At 43.6% G+C, this 23,875-nt stretch overlaps 1 protein-coding gene across 4 annotated transcripts in view; it reads right to left on the reverse strand.

Annotated features, from left to right (window-relative positions):
* Positions 1–12,091: 12,091 nt before the first annotated feature.
* The window catches only part of GTDC1 (glycosyltransferase like domain containing 1), a 193,132-nt gene continuing 181,348 nt past the window's right edge, over positions 12,092–23,875 (reverse strand). For 3 of the 4 annotated variants that reach the window (XM_082763537.1, XM_082763547.1, XM_082763546.1), the window contains one exon: positions 12,092–13,990. Coding sequence is in view for 2 of the 4 variants with exons in the window: in XM_082763547.1 (XP_082619673.1) it covers positions 13,922–13,990 (69 nt within the window). In the remaining 2 variants the exon portion in view is untranslated. The remainder of the gene's footprint in view (positions 13,991–23,875) is intronic. The other variant, XR_014317809.1, reaches the window with a different exon arrangement.

Consider the following 23,875-nt stretch of genomic DNA (forward strand, 5'->3'; position numbering starts at 1 on the left):
GAGACTGTCTCTGTGAAAAAAAAAAAAGAAAAGGGGGAAAAAAAATAAAAAAGGCCATGTGGGGGTGAGAAACCCCAAGGGGAGGAACTCAGATGTTCGGGTCAGGCCTCAGAAAAGGTATCAATTCTTCTTGCCACTTAGCACAGCCTGCTGCCCGCCCGCGCTCTTTGTCTCTGCCCCCTTCACAGCGCGGAAAGCATTTCCCTTTTAAATGACATCTGAGCACTGACATGCTGGAGGCACCCATCCTGCATCATCTCTGGCAGATGGTGCAGCTGGCCATGATTTTCGGGATTGCTTAAATAAAACCGCAGTGCCATATCAAGAGATGGAAAGAAAATGCTCAACAGTGCTTAAGATGTTTAAACATCGCAAACTGTCTGAGACTTCAGATTGCCGTGCTGCGCTTTTTTTTGCTGGTGCAACCATCCTAATGAATAACAAGAAATAAAAACGCCGTCACGATTCTGTCTCTTTTCTTGCTGGGAGGCAGAGGCAAGCCCTACGATATGCCCGCTCTGACCCAATATCAGACTTTTTCTCCCAGCTGCTGTGGGGAGAAGTTTGGGCAGCTGTGATAACAAAAGTCAAATGCCTGAGGTTTCGGGAGAAGGGAGCTCCGCTGCTGCAATTGTCAGCCTCGAGGTGCCCCGCTGCCTTCAGACTAGAGGCTGACCCAATCCCTCAGTCCAGTAAAGTCTCTGCATTGCCTTCTGGTACACGCAGCAATGCTCAAGCCAACACACACCAGCTTGCCTTTTCCCCTGCAGTTTTGCTGGCTTTGAGCTAACCCACTCGATGGCCACTTCCCTGCTCCCAGGAGATGCTTGCGCTTAGTGCCTGGGGGAAAAGCCTTTTATATTGAAAACTGTCCTCGTCATAGCCAGGAGCCATTTAGCTCTACAGTAAGACTTCAGCTTTTATACTATCTAGACATAATATTGGAAACTACCAGTAATCAGGAAACCGTGTCACAGGTGCTGAAATCCAGATTTATTGGAAATAAAAAAGAAAAAAAAAAATGGTTCAGTGCCTAAAAGAAAAAAGGGTTCAGTGCCTAACTTACTGGGATTTCTTTGAAAGTTTGAGCCCTGGTAGGTCCCAAAGTACATGATAAATTGCTGTTGCAGTTATGAAGATGTTATCATGAGAGAGCATTACCTGCAAGCGTCAGAGAGATCCCTCACATCTGTAGCAAACCTGCTGAATACCTGGGAATCTGCCTAAAATTTACAGTCATCCCCAGCAAGGGAGATGCTTGGGAGGAAGCTGAGAAATGCACGTGTCCTGATTTTATTCTCCACACCCTGCTTGGCATTATCTTGCCAATCAGGAGGCTTGATAGGAAGCTAAAGCCTGAGAAGCTGAGATGAATCCCAGCATTTCTTCATTTGCTGGGCACAGTGGCAAATCTAGGGGCACTTCAGAGTGCCACCTACCACCCAGAAGACCAGCCCAGCATCCTCCTCGTGTCGTGCCCCCTCTGTAATCCCCAGCCATGGTGGGAAAGCAGCCGGAAGAGGGCCAGGATCCCTCTCCAGAGCTCCTCACCCACCCCTGCAGGCCGGCGATGCTGCAGGCGCGGGCAGCTGGCCGCCCTCCGCCGGGACCACGCGCACCGCTGCTCAGCCCCCTCCGGCCGCAGATGTTGGCGTTTATTGCTCAGGTCTCCCGTATCACCCAGCCACCTGTACAGCATATTTAGCACACAGCACTTGCTCTGTTGCTGTTTGCACTGGAATCATCTTGGCAGGAAATGGCAGTTAAACCCGAGCATAATTTTTTACACTGTGTGTAATGTAAAATCGCCTCTTTGGATACGTAATGCACGCTCGTTGCCTTCTTAATGGAATATAGTATTTCTTGTCGCCGGCAGAAATTGGCCAGAATTGGTATTTAAGGTCTGAACATCTCCATCCCAGATCACAACTGCTGGGAAAAAAAAAAAAAAAAAAAAAAAAAAAGAGAGAGGAAAAGGAAAAGAAAAAAGGAAAACCAACCACCAAAAGGGAACTTTGACAAACTGTGCATTATAGATGTGGTGTACTGCTGGACCCAACATCGCGATGGTGACATGGAGGGCCATCACCGAGTTGGGGTTGAATGGAGGCTTCAGATTCAAACACAGATCCAGGATCTGGATGGTTTTTTTGGATGTGATCCCATTCCTAGACATATCCATTCGATGTTACAGAGCAGGCTAGCACACTGCTTACAAAGCCGCTTGGAACAACTCTTGCTGTTGTTTGTATGTTTATTTCCTTCTTTTTTCTTTTTTTTTTTAAAGTAAATTTCAATTTTTCTTCCCTCGAACTTCGAGAGGTGACATGACTGAACATTTCAAGAAAATAATTTCTGCCACTGCTGCTCAAGAGATACAGTACTTTTTTTTTTCCCTCTTTAAAATGTAGGATGCTAATGATAATGTTTCTCTCATAGATGATCTTGTACTTTTTAATGATACCCATAGTTTTCCTCCACATAAATGACTAAATCCTCACAGAAATCTCTGTCTTGATTAGCACTCCTGCTAGTAAAATTTCACATACTAAATCAGTACCAGCTGTAGCAAGAAAGAATGAAAAAGGCAAGTGTAAATGTTCCATATGCCCTACCAAATTGGCATCTGTGTCAGTAACCCTGTGTTTTTTTAAACAATTGTATACATACATTCTCAGAAGTGTTTTGCTCACAGGATTCTGCAAGCAAAATTTCCTCTGTTGGTACATCACTGAAATGTCACGTCTAAAAAAACCCCAGCGAGTAGTTTTCTCCTTCTCTCTCGCCCGCCCAGCTCGGCGTACAGCTGAAGGAGTTACCTCCACTTTGCTGCACCTTCGCGTTGACGTCTGCCCTCCGAAACCTGACCCTGGAGCACTTCTGCAAAGCTGCGTCGCATTTAGTGCTGGGTGATTAGTAACACTTTCAAAAGCCGAAGCTGCTACGGCATCGTAATTATTTCTGAGCTGGATTCGGAAAGGAGGACTCGCGTCCCACGGTGGCTGGTGGGGAATGCTGCCTTGGGAAGCGCTTGTCCTGGCCAACCTCTCATCCTTCGTGTGGCTCACGGCGATGATGCAGGAGGGAGTGCTGCTCCGAGGCCTCCTGGGGATAGTGACCCAGCTCCATCCCGCAGGATCGCTGCCTTGGGGAAAAGTTGGTCTGTGGTCACAGCCCCCTGGGCCGCCCTCGTGGTGCTGGGCTGGCCGGGTACCACCTGCTCCATCGTTTTGGTGTCTGAGAGAAGAGAGCATGGAATATGGCACAATAAATACACGCACACCACAGCTTAAAAGTAACCAGCCACGTCTGTGGTGGTTGCCCACTTTTAAGTCAATTGATGCCCGCCCTGAGCCTGGAATTTGATCGGGAACAGTGAAATGGACTTCCAAAGTTAAACAAACATTAACTGGTGCTCCAAATGGGTAGCAAATGCTGCAGCCTTCTGGGGAAAGATGATACGGAGCCAGACTGTCCGCTGGCGTAAGTCAACCTAACTTCACTGGACTTTGCTGGGGCTGAGCTGATCAACACCAGCTGAGTGCCTGATCTGCTGGAAACCCCAAAACCAGCCATCGCATTTCCCTGATGTGGGATGATATAAAATAAACAGGAAGAATTAGGAACCAGCTAAGGGTATTAATCAGATGTTCCTGGGGAAAAATAAAATCTCACTTGCCTTTCCAAAAGTCAGAGACACCCTCGCTACTCACACCCTGGGCCACGACAGAGTGGTGACACTTGTTATGGTTTTTTTCCAGCGCAACACGGAGTGTATATTTGCACATCATGTCATGCCTGTCCATGGTAATCAGAAGCCATTATTTCCAAAAGCTCAAAATTCCCTCCTGGACTCTGGTATGCCAAGTTTTAGTTCACAGCGTTTTTTTTTTTTTTTTATGGTTGATTTATAATTGCTGCAAACAGAAGTTTATAATGGAAATGCTGACAAAACCGTAACTACAGTGTCACGTTAACACTGCTATTGTTGCCTCTGTGTCAGACTTGCCTTTAACCCTATGAGCTGAGACTTGGATCGAGTATCAACAAAAGCCCAGCATTCACAGGGCAGGGTAGACAGAGGACTGGAGACAAGGCTCCTGGAATAAAATCCTTGCCTCAGTGAAATCAAAGGGATTTTGTCCCTGGTGTCTAGTCTTGGTTCTGCCAGACACTTGCTGTGTAATTTGGACAAATTTATCCCCTGCAAATATGGACAGGGAAATATGTTCTGCACTTACCTTACAAGTGTTGCAGCATGATTAGCAAAGCATGCTATTAAAGGAAGCAGAGGAAGGCTAAGGATAAATATAAGTGCTACCTACAAATTATTTACAAATAAAACAGGCAAATATTATTCTAGGCACCCTCTAAGTATGGAAAGGAGTAGGAACTTCACAGCTCTCCCACCTGTATTTACACAGAGATACCAATATAATATCTACGTGTAACACCCTCATTATTTGGGTCTTGTCTCATGTTTGCAATTTGCAGTTTTATTCCTGGCTTAGGTCTCATTCCTGACATTTTTATGTAGGTTTGTGTGCAATAATACACATGCATTAGATGGTGTTGAAACCATCAGCCCGAGTTACTATTTTTAGTGCGGTGCAGAGGATGGGACAGAGACATAAGTGACAATTAAAGAGAATATATTCAGAGCTGTCATCAGCAAATATTTTTTTCCCCTTGCCAGGAATCGTTAAGTGTGTCGAAGGGCCTCCTAGGCAAAGTTTTTAAGGCAAAACACTCGGGTCATTGCAACAAGCAGGCTAAATGACATCACGAGGAGGCTGGGCTGCTAAAAGCTTCCTGATCACCAACTTGCGAGAAAACTTTTATTTGCTCCCTCAAATTGCTGATCTGCCTCTTTGCTTCTGTACTACACAGAGTCTGCAGATGTATATAATTTACAGAGCTTTCCTCATCAAGAGGATTAGGCAGCCGTCTTTCAATATGTATAAGAAGAACAAACACACACTTACCCACTATGTTTTACGCCTGCCTGCAACAAACAGCTGAACAGATTGTGATGAAATTCAGACATTGACAATCTGACAAAAAAATTCTTTTTTGCCTTAAAATCTGGCTTCCAGAAGTTTTGCAAATCTAAATATTTTATTTGAATACTGCAAGGGCCCCAATCTTATGGAAAGCCTATGAAGCAAACACGCAGATATATGCAGTTAGGGAAAAAAGAAACACAGACACAAGACGCGTGTATCCGGGCCAACTTGCACATCTTCATGACGACTCGGGTGCATTTTCCCTCCCCAGCTCCTGAGGCTGGAGCTCGGCTCCTCTAACGCACACTCCTTGCCCACCAGTGTTTCAGTGGTGCTCCAGCAGTAGTTTCAGTGTCAAATTGCCCTTTCCTCAGCAGGGATCGCTAAGCCTTTCTGTATTATACTTCCAAGACTCTCACGAGCTGGAGTTGGGAGATATAATATTTTCTTTGAAGTTTGCATTTCACAACACACTGGGATGCAAACAAGCTCCAGTTTCTCAGTAGTCAAACAATTCTGGCACACAGGGACTAGGACTAAATATTGTACCAAATTTTCTAATTATGTCTTTGTGATATTTACTACACGATGTTAGGTGAAAGCAGATTCTAATCAATATAAACCCCCTTGTCTAAACAGGACATCTGGGCTTTGAAATATTCTGTTTGTTGTCTCAAAATTACCCTGTAGCAAGCCACTATAACAATACAATATCTTAGTCATGGAAAACTTTGGAGTATTTCTGATAAACTTATCATAAACAGATGAGTGCTTTCTCTCTTACAATATTAAGGTGATGCAAAAAGTGAAGATAAAAGTCAGCTGTATGCATAAAATCCTAGAAACTTATGCCAACAAAATGTTATGTTTACAAGTTTAAAAGCTCAAAAGTCTGAAAAGGCAAAAAAAAAAAAAAAAAAAAAAAAAAGGGATTCTTGAAGTAACACTAACTCAGCCACATGGCACATCCTGGCACATACACTTAGCAAAATAAACATTAGCATATTCATATACACATTTCTAGAGCAACGTATTTTTAATGTGGCCAAACTAATTCAACAATGGGGATCTCAACTTTTCTCATTTTATGGCCAGATTCTCAGCTGGCATGGATGCATTATTGCAACAAACCCGCACCATCCACAGCAGCTAAGCAGCAGAAGCGCCGGATTTTGAGCACCCAAGTGCCAGATTCTGATACACTCATGCTGACAAGTCTCTTCTTCTGACTTTAATATCAATATTCATAAAACAAGACAGACAGATGTGATCGCAAACCAGCCCCTCAGCTAGGAGCCTGAGTTTCCAGTACAAAAACATTCACGAGAGCACCGTTTTCACCCGTGCTTTCTCATGTACAAGGATGGGAAGGAATCCAGCCACCCTGACATGGGTACTTTGTAGCTCAGGATAGGGATGGATGTGGACAGCCCTTCAGGCCTTAACTTTGGGCAGTTTTCAGCGAATTTCTTGGAGGGGAGCTGCTCCCCATTGGGTAGGCACTTGGGCATATCAACCCAGCATCCCTTCTCATATTCAGATCTACCCCACAGAGAAAGTTTTCTCTGCTAAAAACATTCCTGCTGGATAACGAGGTGGCTCCGGGCTCCCAAAGCAGCCTTTGCAAAGCTGGCTTATCCCATCCCCCCCGAGCTGCCCTCGGAGGAGAGGATGGAGGCAGCGGGCCAGCGCCGCGGGCCTTCTGCCAGCCCACCCTGCCCCACGCCAGGGCAGCCAAAGCTGACACAAAGCCCCCGTCGCCCCACCTTCAGATGACCCACGCTAAATCCAGCTTGGCTGGGGCTGAGGATCAAGGCCCTTTAGCCACTCTTAACTTAATTCTGCAGGTAGGAACATAACTCCCCCCTCGAGCGGTCGCTGTTTATTTTTACTTTCCTAGTGCCCAAGGCCCCTCCAGGACTGCATGAAAGCATTTATGGAAGCCTCTGCCTAATTCACAGTTTAAGGAAAGGATATGCAAAGAGTGAGTGCAATTGCATGCAGATTGAATATACTACGTGCAAATAGTTTTTTGTGGATTTTTTTTTTTTTTTTTTTTTTATTTTTAACAAAAGCTCTTGAACCTCACCCAGCTGGACTTGGAGGCATCCGGAGCGAGCTGGTTAATTGTTAACAGGCTTCATAAAGACACACGTGGAATTAATGCTCAGATCACCTCTTCTCCCCTTTGCAAGTCACAAAAAGCCTCCAGAAAAGCTTTAGCTGTCTGCACCAGTTCAAACGGGAAATGCTGCCATTTCAGAGTTAGCTGGGGGGGGAGCAGGGAGGGAAAGAAAACTGGAGAGCACTTCACACCTTTGAGATCTCTAGCCTGCTAACAAACTGGAAAGATATTGGCAAAGAGGTCCAAAAGTTAGTGGGGGCGACAGACAGAAAAACAGACAGTGCAAGTGCTTCATTTCCATAAGCCATCATGCCAAAAAAAAAAAAAAAAAGAAAAAAAAAAAAAAAGATTTGATTAATAATTAAAACAAACAAATAAATAAATAAATAAAACCCTATCTTTGGAATCGAGAATAAGTCTGGCTGGAAAGCCCTATAAAACCAAGGGGTCTGGGGACAAACCCAGAGGTGGAGGCACTGCCCTGTGCATGCTGCAGCCTTGGCCCCCCCAGCTCTGCCGCCGGGTGGGAATCGCCGCCCCTGGCCAATTACCCAGTAACACCCCCGAGCCCCCAAGATCTAAAGATCCCCTGAATAATCCTATTCAGGGAAAGGAATTATAACCATGAAGGGCAGAATCAGGGGAAATGGGATCCTTCCTCAGGCCCCTCGTAGGCACAGAGGGGACAACGGGGAAATGGGAGCGAGCACCAAAGTTTCCTGAGCGCATCCTCAGAATTTCCAGAGGCAGGAACGAAAGGAATATTATTATTTTGTTATTTTATTTTTATACTTACCGTTTGTGAGAGGCACAACACCTTGCACCCTTGTCGCACGATGTCTCTTTGCATATCAGTTTTGAAAGAGAAATGTTTGTTTTCCCACTCCAGTCTGCAATGTCTCTCTATATTTTTTTCCTGCTAAAAAGCATGGATTTTAAGAGAAGCAGACACCACAACATGCTACAAATGATACAGATGGGTGCTGAGCGCTTTGGCTGAAAATAAATAAATAAGGGCCATCCTGCCTCCTGCTCACATATGCAGAAGCGTATCCCCTTACAAATATAAAAAGTATTAAGAACACGTTATGAAAAATAACAAAGAATAGCGGAGAAATCAGAAAGTGAGTGGCACTTCAGATGGAGTTTAGCAAATTAAGTCATTGACCTGAAGAGGAGATTAATACCAAACAAGGTGCCCCTTCTTCTGAAGTAATGAATATTCTTCAAACAGCAAGGGAGCACTGACTGCTGTTTGATGCTGATGACATTGAAAATTTAGGAGAACAGAAATTCCATCATTTTTCATTTGTATGCAAATGTGTCTGTTCCAGAAATTAACCCCTGAACCCCATGTCAGTTTTCATCTGGAGGAATTCTCTTTGCTAGCATCACACAGCGCAGCCTCGCTGCTATCCTGGGGTCACTGGGGCTTCCCCGCACAGAACACCACAAAACCCTAAAACAAAACAAAACAACAAAAAAAGGAAGAAAGTAGGGTGGGGGAAATTGGCCAAATCATGCCAGGCTTTGTTTACCCCCATTAATGGAGTATAAAGGAGCAATAGAGGCAGAAGCGTGTTGTAAAATGCACATCTCTAATGCATGGCTCTGTGCACCGGCAGGATTGTGATGCAAAAAGCAGCCCTACCTCTTCAGGAGGAGCAGCGGCCACTAATCACTTCCACTGGTGCTAAGGTGAACCCCAGGACAATACACAAACCCTATTACTCTTCCTTTCAGCCCAGTCTTCAACAGCTAAAAAGTTCCTTTGTCACTTAGCACCTCAGACAAATGCTACTATCTGCATGTGAAGGGGAAAGAGATGATTGAGGTTTTTTAATTGATGTGGATTTAATTATGCTAATTTAGACAGCTGTAAAGCCTTTTCAGTACAGCCGCATAATGGGACCAGCAAATACAGGTGTCCTTCACTGCAGGCGCTTAATGTTTAACCTTAGTCGTTTTGTAAGAAGGGGAAAATGCAGAGTAATGGTTAACCAGCAGAAAGCTCCGTCTCTTGAGGACCTAAAGAGGACACTTCACTGATGTCCTAAAGAGGATATTCTTCATTTAGGCCCATGCAGGGCCACAGGAGCCCACGCAGGCTGAGCAGAGCCCAAATATTTTCATTGCAGGTTTGCCTGCTCAAAGGGTTGAGGCTGGGGCTAAAAAGGGAGGGAATAGGGCTGGTTCCACCACAGGCCTCGGCATCCTGCACAGGGTGTCCTGCACAAAGTTTGGGCTTTCTCCCCCCCCCCAAAAAAAGCACTTAAGACAGCCCTCGAGCCTTGCTTCTGCAACCTTTCTTGTGATCTTTCATCAGCCTTTGCACCAAGCTACCTCTGGCATCAGCGATGGTTAAACCCATAAGCAAGGCAGCTTCTGAGGGTGTTTCCTTGGTGCCTCACTGAGCCCGCCATGGGTCTGCTCAGCCTCTGCCTTTCAGTGCTCCCATCCCATGTCCTACATTTTTCTTCTTGGATGAAGACTAGTCAGGGTTTTCTAGTATAGGATGCACACTCATAACTAATGCCCATCTCTTTATGGTGGCCAGAGGCAGCCTCAGTGACAAGGTGCCTTGCGCTCAGACACCTACATGTCACCCAAATCTCTCCTGCTCAGTAGCACTGTCTTTTTTGTGTGTGTGTGTGTGTGTGTGACACCTACAGAATGGTGTTAGTAGCTAGAGTTTTTTAAGAACAGAAGTTGCTACATAATTAAGTGCTTGTTAGAGTAGGGCCAAAAGGTCCGGGATACCTCGCTGAAGTCTGACCTTGGGTTGTGCATTCTGCCCACGGTTGGTTATTTATTTATCTATCTATCTATCTATCTATCTATCTATCTATCTATTTATTTATTTATTTATTTATAAGGAGTGCCACCAAACCAGTGAGTACACTGGCAATATACGCCACACCATCAGGTGGCATTCATTTGCGTAAGGCAGGAGAGCAAAGATTAAATCCAGGTGTACAAAGCCATCAGCTGTTGCATCTTCTTTAGCTCTCCCAGGGCAGCAAGAGCAGGGATAAGGGGAAAAGCTCTCTCCCTTCACCTGACACAGGGCACGGTCCTGCTCTGGGCAGGGAGCCACCCTGCAAACCTCCATTGTGGTAGCACCTAGATCTGCACCATCTCTATTAGTTCCTGAAGTACTGTAAAAATTGGGTTTATCTTAACCTGTGTTGAGGTTATATGATTTGTCCAAGGTCATAATGGATGGATGGAAACTCGAATTCCAGCTTTTCTCCCTTTGTCTCCAAAAACCGGCCCAGTTCTTCCCAGCATGTGCCTGGTCAGACACATGGAGGTGGTGGGACAGCAGGCCCACAGCAGGACACATTGTGCTCCATAGCACATCTCCTCTGTCACTACACCTACAGTGGCTCTATCAGGCTAGGCTGGGCCACATGAGGAGCATGGCCTCCAGGCAATGCTGCGCTGGGAGCTGGTCTAGCTCAGGAGGTCCTCCCAGGCCAGTAGAAAGTGCAGGCAAAAGCAGAGAGAGAAATAAAAGCTGACTTTGCTGCTCCAGTGGCCATGACAGCCCAATGTCAGACTGCATCCCTCTCTTTTTCCACCTTCTCCTTCCTGTCCGTACTTTTCACCTTTTGGGGCCTACACACCAGCTACAGCTCCATTTTGGCAACAGCTCCTGTCCTGGGAACTGTTAACGCCAGGCACCAAGGGGTTAGCAGCGTACTGTACTTCCACTACAATTAATAGGCTTCCAAGTCTGCAAATTTTGCTGCCTAGATACAGCTAATTCTCCCCAAACACTAAGTCCCCTTGTCCCCCCAGCTCCTCCTCAGGAACAGCCAACTCCAAAGCACTCGATAGCTATTATATGCATAGATTACGAGCATTAGCCTGACAAGCTCGCCGCTGACAGCGTCAGTCATACTTCATATCACCCTCCTCCTGTGGTCTAAGGCTGGATTCTACACCCATGGGCCCACGCTGGGCTCACACAGCAGCTGAAGGGCCAAATGCCAGTTTAATCTGTAAGGTATTCTTTCCACCTGACTTCCTGAGGTCTCCTTGGTTGTTCAGGCAGCTGGGAAATGGGCAGCATGCTTGGGGTTGGTCAAGTTATCCCCTTGGCTGCCTGGAGCTCTTTGATGCCATTTTCCTTGACTCACCCCTGATTGCGGGAAATAGTCTCCATTACATTTTCAAATAACCTGATATCCATAAGAAAGGCCTTGGGGTAGGTTTTATTTTAAATGTTATCCATTCTTACGTTTGCCCGACGACGCAGAAATGTAAGAATTGGACCTAGAGCCAACCAAATCCTGGTACTTAGCCCAGCAGTATATCAAATTTCTTTTGCATATCCAGAATAAAAATGCAAAGAGTTTTTAACAGGGACAGCCAATGTACAACATACCAATGTAAGCACTCTGCTCTGTATTTTAGCAGATTTCAGGAATTTGTGGGAATTTTCTCTAACGTTGGAGAGTAAAAGATCTGAAGAAATGCTCTTGCAAAAAAATACAAATGGGCGCTTAGGTATCTATAAAGTTGCTTTCTTGGACCAAGAGCCCACATTAGGAACCAAATAAAATATTTAAAGGCAAAAATCTTGCAAAGTTTCCTCCTGTGAAAGAAAAAATATGGTCTATGGTATACCAGACCTGCCTTTTGCAAGATCTGTTTAGGAGCTGCCATGAAACAAGCAGTATTCAACAAAGAGCTTGGCAATTTTTGTTTTTTGTAGGGAAAAAAAAAAAAAAAAAAAAAAAAAAAAGTTTCATTTATATATATTTCTAGGAATGGCTGGTTTGATTTTTCTTTAAATCCAAGTGTCAAGTTGCATTTCAGACCACATATAAATATAATTTTGCTCTCACATAATGCTTTTGTATCTGGTGTAATTCCATTTACTGCAGCGGTGTTACCTTTCAGTTACCCTAATGGGAACAAGAGCAGAATTACACCAATAAAAAAGCTGCTTACAGAAAGAAATACAGAAAGAAAGAACACAGAAATAAATACTTCCTCTGGCTTATTTAATATATTTGTTTGTCCAAATTGTAACAGAGATATTTATTTCAAGAAATATTGTTTGATCAGTCAGAGTAAACACTGATATATTTTAAACCCCAAGAAGCAGTTTTTACATTCATCAAACGACACCTAACTAAGATTATGTTTTGTCGGTCAACTAAAAGAAACAAAAAAGGTTTTGGGTCATATAATTATCCCCTTCTGTTTCCCAACTTTCTTAGAAATCTCTGTCTAAAAATACTTCCAGCATCTGGATGCCTTGAACAATTGGCTTATTTCAAAACATAAAAACTCTTATTCTGTCCTTAGCCATTTTAAGGTCTTGGTGCTGGCACAGAGTAATAGTGCTTAGCACGACTATATACCGCTTTCCATCTCCAAAGCACTTTACAAACATTAGTTAATTAATCCTCACAACACCCCTGTGAGGTATGTAGGTAAGTATTGTCATCCAATTAGGTAAGAATTAAGCACTGTTATCCCACCAGATAAGTATTAAGGTCTCCCATTTTACTGGGGATCCTGAGGACAACAGGTTAAGTTACTTATCAAAGGTCACAGGGGGAGTTGGGAGAAAAAAATGGGGATGCTCGGGTGTCTTGTGCCTATTCAGCCATCAGGGCATCATCTGGTGCTGCTCCCCCAACAAAGCCATCACCATGCACACGGAAATTAAGGGCTTCTGTAATGCTTCAAAACATATAGAAATGAGTACAGGGTGATGGAAAAAAACATACCTAGGAAGCACGGCATCCCCTCTTTGAGGTGGGAAAGCATGATGTTATCTGTAAAAATTGCTTGGGAATTTTATTGAGTAAAGGTCCTGGAAGGGGATATTTTCCTATGGATGCATGTGGGCATGCGTTCAAATACATCGTTGGGCCTCATGAATCAAAAGCTCCCTTTTTCCCTTCTGATTTAGTATTTTTTCCACTATCTTATAAGATGGACTCATATTAAAGTCTCGCCTCCACTCTACAAATACATAAACCTAGCCACTGTAGTTTGGGTCTTCTTACCACACAAACGTCCAACTTGAAGTCCCCATTCAGAAGTTTCCAGGTTTGTAGATAAACCTGAATCCACAAACGCATTCAATGGGACGATTTGTCCCATTTTGGAGGATCTAGAAAGCAGGACTAGCCCAGCACGTTTGAGGTTTTAATCTAGTCTCACTAGATGTCAAGCTGGTAAAATAATATCATTCATTCCCCAGAGACAATGCCATTGTCCGCATCTGCTTTTAATTTCAGTTCGCTGCTGGAGGAAAAAGTGAAAGCTCCTACTGCAACTCCACTTGGAGCTGTGTTTGCAAGTTAAAAGAGGCTTGACTTGGAGTCCTATTTGCTTTGTGAAGTTGCCAAGCTCCGGACTGGTGGAAGAAGACCCAAACAAAGAAAATCTCACCCTGTATATAACCCATTGCCAGCCACAATGCCAGGCAGGACACCTTGCAGGGGCTGTTGTGGGCTAGGTTTTGGTTATGCAGCCCAAGGAGCCCTCACTTGCTGGGAGGCAATGCGCAGCAATGGGGCACTTGGCTAGTGGCAGGGTACGATGATAGCTCCTCTCCTACCACTGGGAGCAGCACAGCTTGAGCTGGAGCTGGGGCTGGCCATAACAGTTAAAAAAAAAAAAAAAATAGACTTGAAATAGTTGAGCTGATTTATGTTTTCAAGTGGAAGGCAGTTTTAGCTGAAGTAAACTACACAGTTTTTAGATCATTCAAAATTCATGGCAGTTTGATCCCACAGGACGTCAAACAAACAAAAATGATTCACCAGGATTCCCTATAAGTTGAGATAACCAAGCCGTGTGCTGTTCCAGCAGAAGTCTTAAATCTGGTCTAAGGGAGAGAAAAAAAAGGAATTAAAGAAATTTTTATTTTATTCATCTTCACAGAAACATTTCCAATGCAATACATATCCATAACAAATGCTTACAAAGAAGTGACCCAAACATCTTATGCCTTGTAATGAAAAGATAAAAAAGTAAATAAAAAACAAGCCACAAACCAAAAACAAGCAAATGGTAAGGAGAGTCATGAAAAGTAACAGAAAAAAAGAAGGTAGATTTAAATTGTGCTGCATACTTTGGTGTGGTTTTATTTTAACATCAAATTAGAAAACAAAAAAAGATTTAAGAAAACTAACAGAAAATGCAGGTAATAGACATATCGTTTGTGTTACATCCATGAAACAGAAAATAAGCAACCAAAAGTGTGAGAAGAATGTGCTTAGTTATGATATTCTTTAGAGCTTGGTCTGCTAGCATTTTTTCCCTTTTCTTAAATACTGGCCATCGGTGTCTGCTAGAAGATTTCTCATGAATCTGACCAATCCCATCTCCCAAAAATAGAAGAAATGATGTTTCCTCACAACCACAAGACTCAGCTCTAGGTTTTATACTGGGATTTGTAGCTGTAGACCAACACCGTGACACGACATCCCCTGCCCAAAGGCCAAGCTCATAGAGAAATTTCAGTGTGGGTTATGCAAAATGAAAGGATTAAAAAATAAAAAGAGCATTCATTTCATGTCGGTCCTTTAAAACATTATCACATAGCTCCTTTTTTTTTTTTTTTTTTTTTTTTTTTTTTTTTTTTTTTCTAACCTGACCTTTTTCCCTAACGGTTTGTCTATAACTTAATATAACTAATTCTTTTGAAATAATGTTCACAGTTAGTGTAATTGGTGTTATATAGTTCTAATGTACATTACAGAATATTCTGTCACTAGACACTAAATTGAAATTTTAAAGAAAATGATCGAAATAGCTGTAAGGGAAAAAGTACCCTTTTAAATCTAATTTGCTATGCACCGCAGTAGGGTAATGGATGCAATGAAAGTTCCTTTATTGAGTTCCCATGTCCAAAAGGTATTTAGGTAGCAAAGGATGTTAAGCAGACCCCCTGTGCTCCTCCTTTAAGTAAAGATAGCAGGAAATAAGGTATATAGGTTTGTGTCCTCCTGATTTTTATTTCCTCAGGAGTACAACTTATGCAAAGGGCACCTTAGGCTACTTGGAGGATCACAAAGGGTGCCCTCGACCCCCTCGCTGTCTGCATGAATAGAAGCATCTAAAGGATGGCTGAAGCCATACAGCGAGTTAAATCCTTCAGGTGGGTCTTTTCAAATTCCAATAGTGAGGAGTTACTGGAGAATTGGTAAGGATTTCACTAGGCCCCAGCAGGTTTGAGATCAAAAGCCCTGGTTAAATAAAAGCCTGTTGGGAAATCTTAAAACCTCTTTGTAATGTAACTTAAAAAAGTTAATACAAAGAGCCCTTAGACTGAAGCCTGTAACAGCATGAACAAAGAGTATATCAAAACTGATTCCATTAAGGGAAGGCAGACAAATAAATTCATTTAATTTAAAGAGAAATCAGATATATTACCCTGCGAAAAACTAAAAAGCATACTAGAAAAAAAAAATAAAATAAAAAAAAAAAAAACACAGATTTTGCAATACACACACACATAGAGCTGTGAATAATGGAAATAGATATATATATAAAATCTATTTATAAATGCCTCTCAGAACAGAGAACAGAACATTATATACACACGTACATGTTCAAGCATCAATTTATCCAATGTGTGTATGTGTGTGTGTATAATTCTAGTATATACATATTTTTATCATTTACAAGACCTCATGCTGGGCTTTCAAATCTGCAGCTAGATATATCTATATATGCATCCAGAAAAAAGAGGCTGAAAGAGCCCCTATATTCAATCCAATATGAGGCGTTCTTCAACCCAATTAATTAAAAGAGATGGGTGCCCATCAGTCATCTGGCACAGGATTTTTTCTCCATCCTATCGCTAGCGTGTCACGGTGTCAGTTGTGCAGCATGTTTAAAACAGAAAATCTGGGACTGGGATGCGGATATACATTATTAGCTGTCCTCTTTACATTTAGCTTGCTGGGGTCCTGCGCTGGAGGATGGAAGGACAGGAGGGACGTGCCACCAGCCTGAGCATCTCCTGGTGCGTGGCACTGGTGCAGGCATCAGGGATACATGCAGGGTTTGCACCCTCCAAGAAAAGAAAGGGGAAGCTGAACTGTACTGTGGGGGCAGGCATTTTGTTATCATAGTCATGGGGGAGAGCTCGAAAGTATATTTTGCTGATTGAGAAATGCTATTCCACTCCCAGGTTTCATAGGTTGTGCAGCTAGAAAAAGGAAGTGCATGTGTTGTGCAAATGGGGGTGTGTGCCTGCAAAAATCAGTGTTAATATTCTACAGGATTATTTATTTATTTATTTATTTCTCCTTATAATTATATTCTGACATTTTAGTTCAACAATGCTAACCCTGAGCTCACTATATTCATGTGTAATGGAGGAATGACTTCCACTCTCGTTCTCCAACCCTCACTCTCTCTACCAGCCCCTGAAACACTGACCCTACGGCAGGCACAAGTCAGACTCCACCCCTGTACTCTTCAAGAACAAGTTTTCTGAAGATAAGAAATCAGCAAAGTGTCTCAGATGCAGTGCCTTTCATCCCAGTGAACAGCAATAGTTTCACAATCTACACCAACAGCATTGGTTTTTAAATCGTTATCATTATTATTTTTAGAGCCCCTAAAATGCACAGGAATTTAATGACTTTTAATGATGGGTTTGGTTATCTATCCTCTTAGCAATGCCAATTCTGGTTATCTTTGGTAGACCCCATCAAGCTAGTGCGGGGATCCCTATTTATCAATGTACCATATGTTGATAATTCTGCTCCATGCTCAGAATCACTGCGGTGTCTGCTGAGGAGCTGCCTTGTGTGACAGCAACCCCAGAAAATGGGCAAAACGAGGAATGTCAGATCGAGGCGGGATTATGAGGGCAACCCAGGCGAAAGATATGGATACTTAGGGGACTTTGGTCTCAGTGCTACAGCTGACGTCCTTGCTCTAGCAACAAATATTGAATAATCACAGGAGACAAATGCCATTCTTGGCTCCTCATTGGAGAGAAAGTATCTCCGAAAGCACCGTGTCTAATAGTATCAAAGGTTGTGGTGGTTTCTGCATCACTGGCAATTTTTAGCCCAGTAGAGGATGAGGTTTTCTGGTTCTAACAGGAATTAATTGAGGGAAGTCATATGGCTTGTGTTATACACGTGACACCAGATGATCCAAAAAGTCCTTTCTTGGCCTTATAATCTACAAATAACCTCACGGAGGTACTGCTCTCGTGTGGATTAGCGGCAAACCAATGCTACTCTTGCTTGGATGAGTTTTCTGATCTAAATACCATCCAGACCCACACAGCCCGCAGGATTTGACTGGATCATGGCCTCAGATGGAGCCATTGCCAATTAATGCCTGGCACATGACGAACTGAGGCAGGACACACTCTGCTTTGGGTACTGTGTGATTCTAGAACATCATTAATAGCTACCTAACAAGCTAATAGTGCTGTAAGCACACTTGCAAACATTATTTTACACTTGCTATCTTTACATTACCTTCCACCCTAGAGTACCTAAACTAGCACACACCATGGAGCCCTTCAGCTCTGAATTGATCAGATTCATTTTGCAGGAGCAGGCCACAACTGTGGCTATTTCATAGCCCATGGAATGCACAAGGCTCCAGTATTAAATGGAAGCAGGACTACCTGTGGCAAACTGGGAGTGTGGGGTCCTATCTTGCTTGGGTTCAATTCAGAGGAAACACCTGGCTGAGCAGTGCTTTACCAGGAGAAAGATATGACGGGATCAAGCTGGGTCTCTGATTATTTTTTTGCATTATAAGGATTCCCCAGTGTTCAGTTGTTCGAGTTACAGACATGCTGTAAGGTCTTTGCAGTGGTTTTCCATGCACTTTTTGGAAAGCTGGGCAACTCGTGCGAAAGACAGCCAGGCTGCCCCTCCGAAACAGAGCTCAGCAACCACCTCAACGTCCACAAGAAATACTTCTCTGTGGCAGATATCCCTGTTTCTAACTCTAGCCCTACAACCACGCTTCGTTTCAACCTCCAGGATCATTTGTTATGTAGAAGGAAATGTGTCATTTATTAAGTCAACAACCACTTCCTTCAGTATCTCTAAAAATTTCTTCTGAGGTTTCCCTTTCAAGTACCAGTGCTATTTAGATTTTCAGGCTGAGAGCATAATGAAAGGTGGAAAAAGTTACTGTCATTACACTGATTAATCAGCTGCTGAAATTTGGCTTTCCATCGTGCCACCCCTATTCTCTGAATGCGTGGCCGACTGCAATGTGATCAATTTGTCTGTGCAGGCTCCAAAACCCCAGAGCCACACGATGCAAAAAGGCAATCTTCTGCCCTCTTTGACCACAATAAGCAACATTACTGAAATCAGTGCTCCCGTACAAGTGCAGCGTGACCCCGCAGTTGCAGGCAGCGGAGTACGACTTCATTAAAAACCATACGCCGTGCTAGGGACTTGAAGCTTTTGCAAGGAAAGCCAGCATTAGAGAAGCATATGTCTGAAACTGATAGTAAAATGTGTAATGCCTTAAACCCCACCTCTGTACTGTTATTTACATACATATCTTTCATCTGACACAGGCTTCCCCTCCAGCACCTTGAATATATCAGTCCTAAGGAAGAGACTTTAAGTTCAAAGAGTGCCATCCCCAAATCAAAGTAGGGGGTTATCAAGTGAGGTGCGCCAAGCAGTAAGACAAAACATATGCATTTTTAATAGGTAGCCTCTCCTCCCCCTGAGGAAGCCAAGAAAAGAGACGCTGTGAAGCTTCAGCAGAAAACAAGTTCAGTGGATTTATCCTCAGACTGCTGCTCACAAAAACAAAATTCACAGCTCCCATGCATTTTTCTTAGATGTTTTCCAAGCTCTCTTCAAAGCACCCAGGCCCCACCCTTGGCTGTCCTATTGACCAGGTGAACCCATCTCCATGCCAGCACTGAAAAAGGGAGAGATATAATAAAACAAAAACAAAAAGACCATGAAAGAGAAACAAAAATCTCAACAGGTCTGTATGGGATTTCAGCAGCATTTTATTTATTAATGCATATGTAGCTGCCATTGTATTCCAGCTCCCAAAGACAGATCTGTGAGGAATAGGCCACATGCTGATTGACAGCAGCCATAATTCCATACAATGAGACTGTATTAAATTGTTTGATGTGATATGATACTCATCACTTGTAACTGATCAAACATACTGCTGCATCAAACAGTATTACAATGCAATCAGGCTGGATATGGTTCCTGCCAAGGCTGTTCATCACATTGCACACTTCTGCATTAAACATATCTATTAATAGCATTGACAAACTACTCCTATCCAAATTTTTCCAAAGAATTGTACGACGTGAAATGTGCAAAGAAATCCATACATAATGCTCTGCAGTTTGAGGCAGCCTCTCTGTTGGCTGAACGCTTCAACATGAAAGGCTTTGCTGATTTGGGGATTTTTGCAGGATAATACCCAAACTTGCAAACCTGTGACCCTAAACAGACACATTCCAGCTTCCTTCCTTCCTTTATTTTTTTTTCCTTTTCATATTTTTTCCTCTTTTTTAAATGCAGACAAATTGGAAGAAGGAGTATTTCTGACCCAATCCTACTTTTGCTGTGTTCCCCCTGGGGCCGGAGGGCCGCTCCAGGCCGCTACCTCAGAGAAGGGAGCCACGTTTGCTAACACTGACCCTTTTAGAGGCAGGAGGCATAAATAAAAGAAACAAATTCCTTGCCACTGCTGTGCCTGCTGCAGACACAGAGGGTGGCAGGCTGCAGCCCCTGGGGGACGGGGCTCGCTGCGACGCGACAACTGAGGGGCTCCCTGGGCTGCGGAGGCCTAAACGAGCCTGGGTCTCTAGAGGGCAGAGGTCGGCTGTCCTCAGATCTGTGCGAGTGCTAGATTAAGTTTATTAATCTCCAGGCTTTCACTTAAAAAACAAATTATGGGCTGGTTAAACGTTAATGCCCAGGAGCTCGGGTGATGACGAATGCCCTTGGCTGGCGCAGCCGGACGGGAGGCGCGGTGTGAGGTCTACAGGGCCGGGCCTGCTGTGCCATGTCCTCCTGTCACTCATCATGCTCCTGCAGCGTGTTTTGGTGAGGCACATGCTGCCAGCCTGCCATGCAAGGCACCCTCCTTCCCCAGAGCTGAGAGCCTGAGCACTGATAGAAATATCTAGAAGGATCTCCCAGTATCTCCCTGCTTGGATGTCATGTGGGGCAGAGTTGAGATGCCCGCTGCGCTGGGCAGACACTGGGTGTTGTTTGAATAATGACTATGTTATCATCAAAAAAAGAACCTCAACCACAGCCCTTGCTGTGGAATTTATACCTGTGCCTGGATGAGATTCGAGATACTCGTTTCTCTGCACCGCCTCTCCAGCGCCCAGGAACTGCATGAAACCAAGCATGCAATGAACATGGTATTTAGCAATCTCTGAAACTGCTTCTATCAGTGTATCTCATAAAACTACTCCAGCGTGTAAAAATGAAGTGATAAATGAGTGTGAGGGTTCCATATAATTCCTAGTGGACAGGTATGCACATCATAATTGGACAATCTGCCCCCTTGATTGCTATCTCAGCTTGGGAGACCAAGGATCGCATAGCCATGGAAAATACGAAGTAATATGCAGGAATGCATGCCCGAATATCTGACGCTGGCGCAGAACACCAGCTTTGTTGGGTTGGGAATGTGTACATTTCACATTTATGAATTTCTGCAAGCCGCAATGACAGAATGTGCCTTTTGTCCTGGTTTTCACTCCTGTGGTGCCAGAGTGAACAGACTAAACACATCAGATGGTAGCAAATAACCTCCATTGATGGCACCTGCCCCACAAAGGTTGCTTAAGAAAGGTGTGCGAGGCATCTCCTTTTTCTAATTAAAAAAAAGAAAAAAGAAAAAAAAAAAGAAAAAAAAAAAAAAAGTAAACTGTCTGCTGCCCTAAAGACTGGCTTACAATGGAAGATGTACAGAAAGGGGCTTTCACACTGTGGGACCAGTTCTTAGCAGTAACAGCTCGGTACAGTGCATGGAGCTAGAAGCTGTAACTTTCTGTCTGGGTGTAGCTAAGTAATTCAAGATGCTGCAACTTAGATGTAACAGTAGAAAGGAAGAAGTTCAAAAACGAAGTCACAGGCATTTCAGCACGGCATATAGTATGCTAAATTGTGGTATTACAGAAATTGCTGAGAGTTTGGCCACAAAACGTTTCATACTGTGACTCTGCCAGGGCTGGGCTCCAGCAAGCATGGTCATTTTCCCTTCACCTGTGCTTTTTTTTTTTTTTTTTTTTTTTTAATGGTTAACACAAAACAAAACCTCCTGCTCTATTTGAAAATTACAGCCCTTGTCCTAAGTGTACCTCTCCATAGATTAAATCAGTGCAATGGAAAAGTCACCACACACCAGGCAAAGATAACTGAAAATCTGTTCTTACCCTGCCTGTACCACCTGAGTGCCGCTATTATTCCTCATCCTTGGGGAAAGGACCCCATATGTGAGTTTCAGAAACCACCTCGGTAACTCTGAGCATCATTATCAATAGTAGGATGAACTGCAGCTGGGATGCACTGAGAAGGCACGGTAATGCTTGCCCTAATCTCTGCATTCATCTCACTGGCCCTCGCTAGGAAGTTTAAGTACATTTACTGGGGATTCTTCAGCTCTTGAAAGGTAGGAAGACGTCTATGAGGCTTGACGTACCAGCTAATTAACTTGGGTTTGGAAAAAAAAATCTTCTTATCTACTTAACTTGGAGATACTCTCTTTGTTTTTAAGCCTGCAGACTACCTTCTCTTTAAAATACACATTGCACATAACTCCACGGTATGGAATGTATTATTTTATCTTGGACTTAAACCTACTAACATTTGAGAGAGATTTTTTTTTTTTCTTAAACATTTGCAGAATCAGCTGAACGATGGTATCTAGCCTGTGTTTTTCAAGACAGGATACAAAAATCAGCAAGTTTTTCTTCTGTCCTTAAAAATCCAGGAAAACAAATGTCTGAAGCAGTCGGAAATGAACCTGCAAATCCACACGCACCCCCCAAATCTATAAGGAGTTTAAGAAACCTTTCTATTTTCGTTTCTTGGACTGCAGGATGGGGGAATACCGAGGCTGGGAGAAAGTGATTGAATCCGTGCCTGGAGCAGTTCGGGCACACGAGCATTTCATTCAAGTCTCCCAACAGGAACACAGGAGTGAGCAACTCCTCGAACATCCCTGCTTGGAGTTAAACCACACTGAAATTTCTTGCAAATTGCACAGAGCGATTTTAAATCCTCACCATATTCCTAACAGATAGAACAGTGGCATGATTGACCAAGCTTTTTTTTTTTTTTTTTTTCCTTCTTTTTTAAAGTACACATATGATGATGCATCATAGTTATAAACAGATGGTATTTGGCCTCCTTCCTATTCTCAACATTTGGAATTCCTAAACTATGTGAATTAAACAATAATATTTTATAAACATACAAGGGATTTTGCTCACTGCTTTGTTAACATAGAAATTATACAATGCTGACATTTATTTAAATTTTAAAAAGTAAACAAGAGTGTGTATTGAATTAAAGCAAACTAAAATCAACAGAAAGAAATATGTTCTGCGCGCACATTACCTACAACGGCACGGGCCTTTTTAGGAGAGACATAATGGGATGAAGCACAAATTGTAGCTTAGACAGTCTGATCCTTTGTGCTCGGAGGGCTCATTTAACACCTCGCTGTAAACAGCGGATATTTATACCATAATTGGCTAGCTGACCATCGGTTGTTCATTTACCACGGAACCTGCTATTATGGAGTTAAAAGAAGTTCCTTTCTGCTGGCTTTTCGAGGAGTGAAAGTGTGTTTGCAATTTCAGTACCAACTGGATTCAGTCTAACACTTGTACTTAGGATGAGAAACATTTTCACGATACCAAAATTTGGGGGAATGGGAGTATTCCTGGCAGGAAGGGAAGGAGAAAGTATTGGTTGCGAGGAGCAGCATTCCCAGGGCCTGGGCTCCTCGCCTTCGCTTTAACCCCTTCCTCGGCGCCTCGCGGGCTGAGCACCGCCAGGTTTTAATCCCTATTCCCACGTCTGCAAGGAGGCTCTGTGATGAATAAATAATGAATCGGAGATTTTAATCAGCGTTATGATTTCTGAAAAGGCTAATTATCATTGTTTACAGACAGGCCTTGCCAGGGCGCTCCCTGTTTCGCCTTCAAAGCCCGAAGGGTTAAGCCCTTTGCGTGCATCCTCCAGCCCTCTCCGCCGCACTCCGTTGCTGCGCTTCGGTTGGGGTTTTTTTATTTAATTTTAATTTTTTACTGATTGATTGGGGGCCGTGTTCGGAGCTCGGACACCCAGCCAGCCACTCCACACCCCGCTGCTGGAAGTCCTTCTCCTTGTTAGCAACCTTCCTTACCAGCGGCTGGCGTTTGCGCCTCTGCCTCCCTTCGCCTCCCCTCTCTGCCTCCACCACCGGCACTGCAGCCCCAGGGCTGCTGAAGCAACCCGGGGGGCTCTGCTCCAGCGGCTCCTTCCCTCCCTCCTTCCCTCTCCTCCTCCCCCTCCTTCATCTTCTTCCTCGTCTTCCTCATCCTCCTCCCTGCCGCTGCCTCCACGCAGGGTGCAGGCAGAGCCGCAGCGCAGCTCCACAGCCCTCGATTATCAGTCCCCAGCAACAGCTGTGTATATTCGCTAAGAATGTAAAGAATATCAGAAGATAATGCAGCATTGCTATTTATTACCCTATAATTAAAGTTCTGACAGTGTTTCTA

The sequence above is a fragment of the Aythya marila genome (assembly GCF_965140915.1).
Source record: "Aythya marila genome assembly, chromosome: 6".
NCBI classification, from domain to species: Eukaryota; Metazoa; Chordata; class Aves; order Anseriformes; family Anatidae; genus Aythya; species Aythya marila.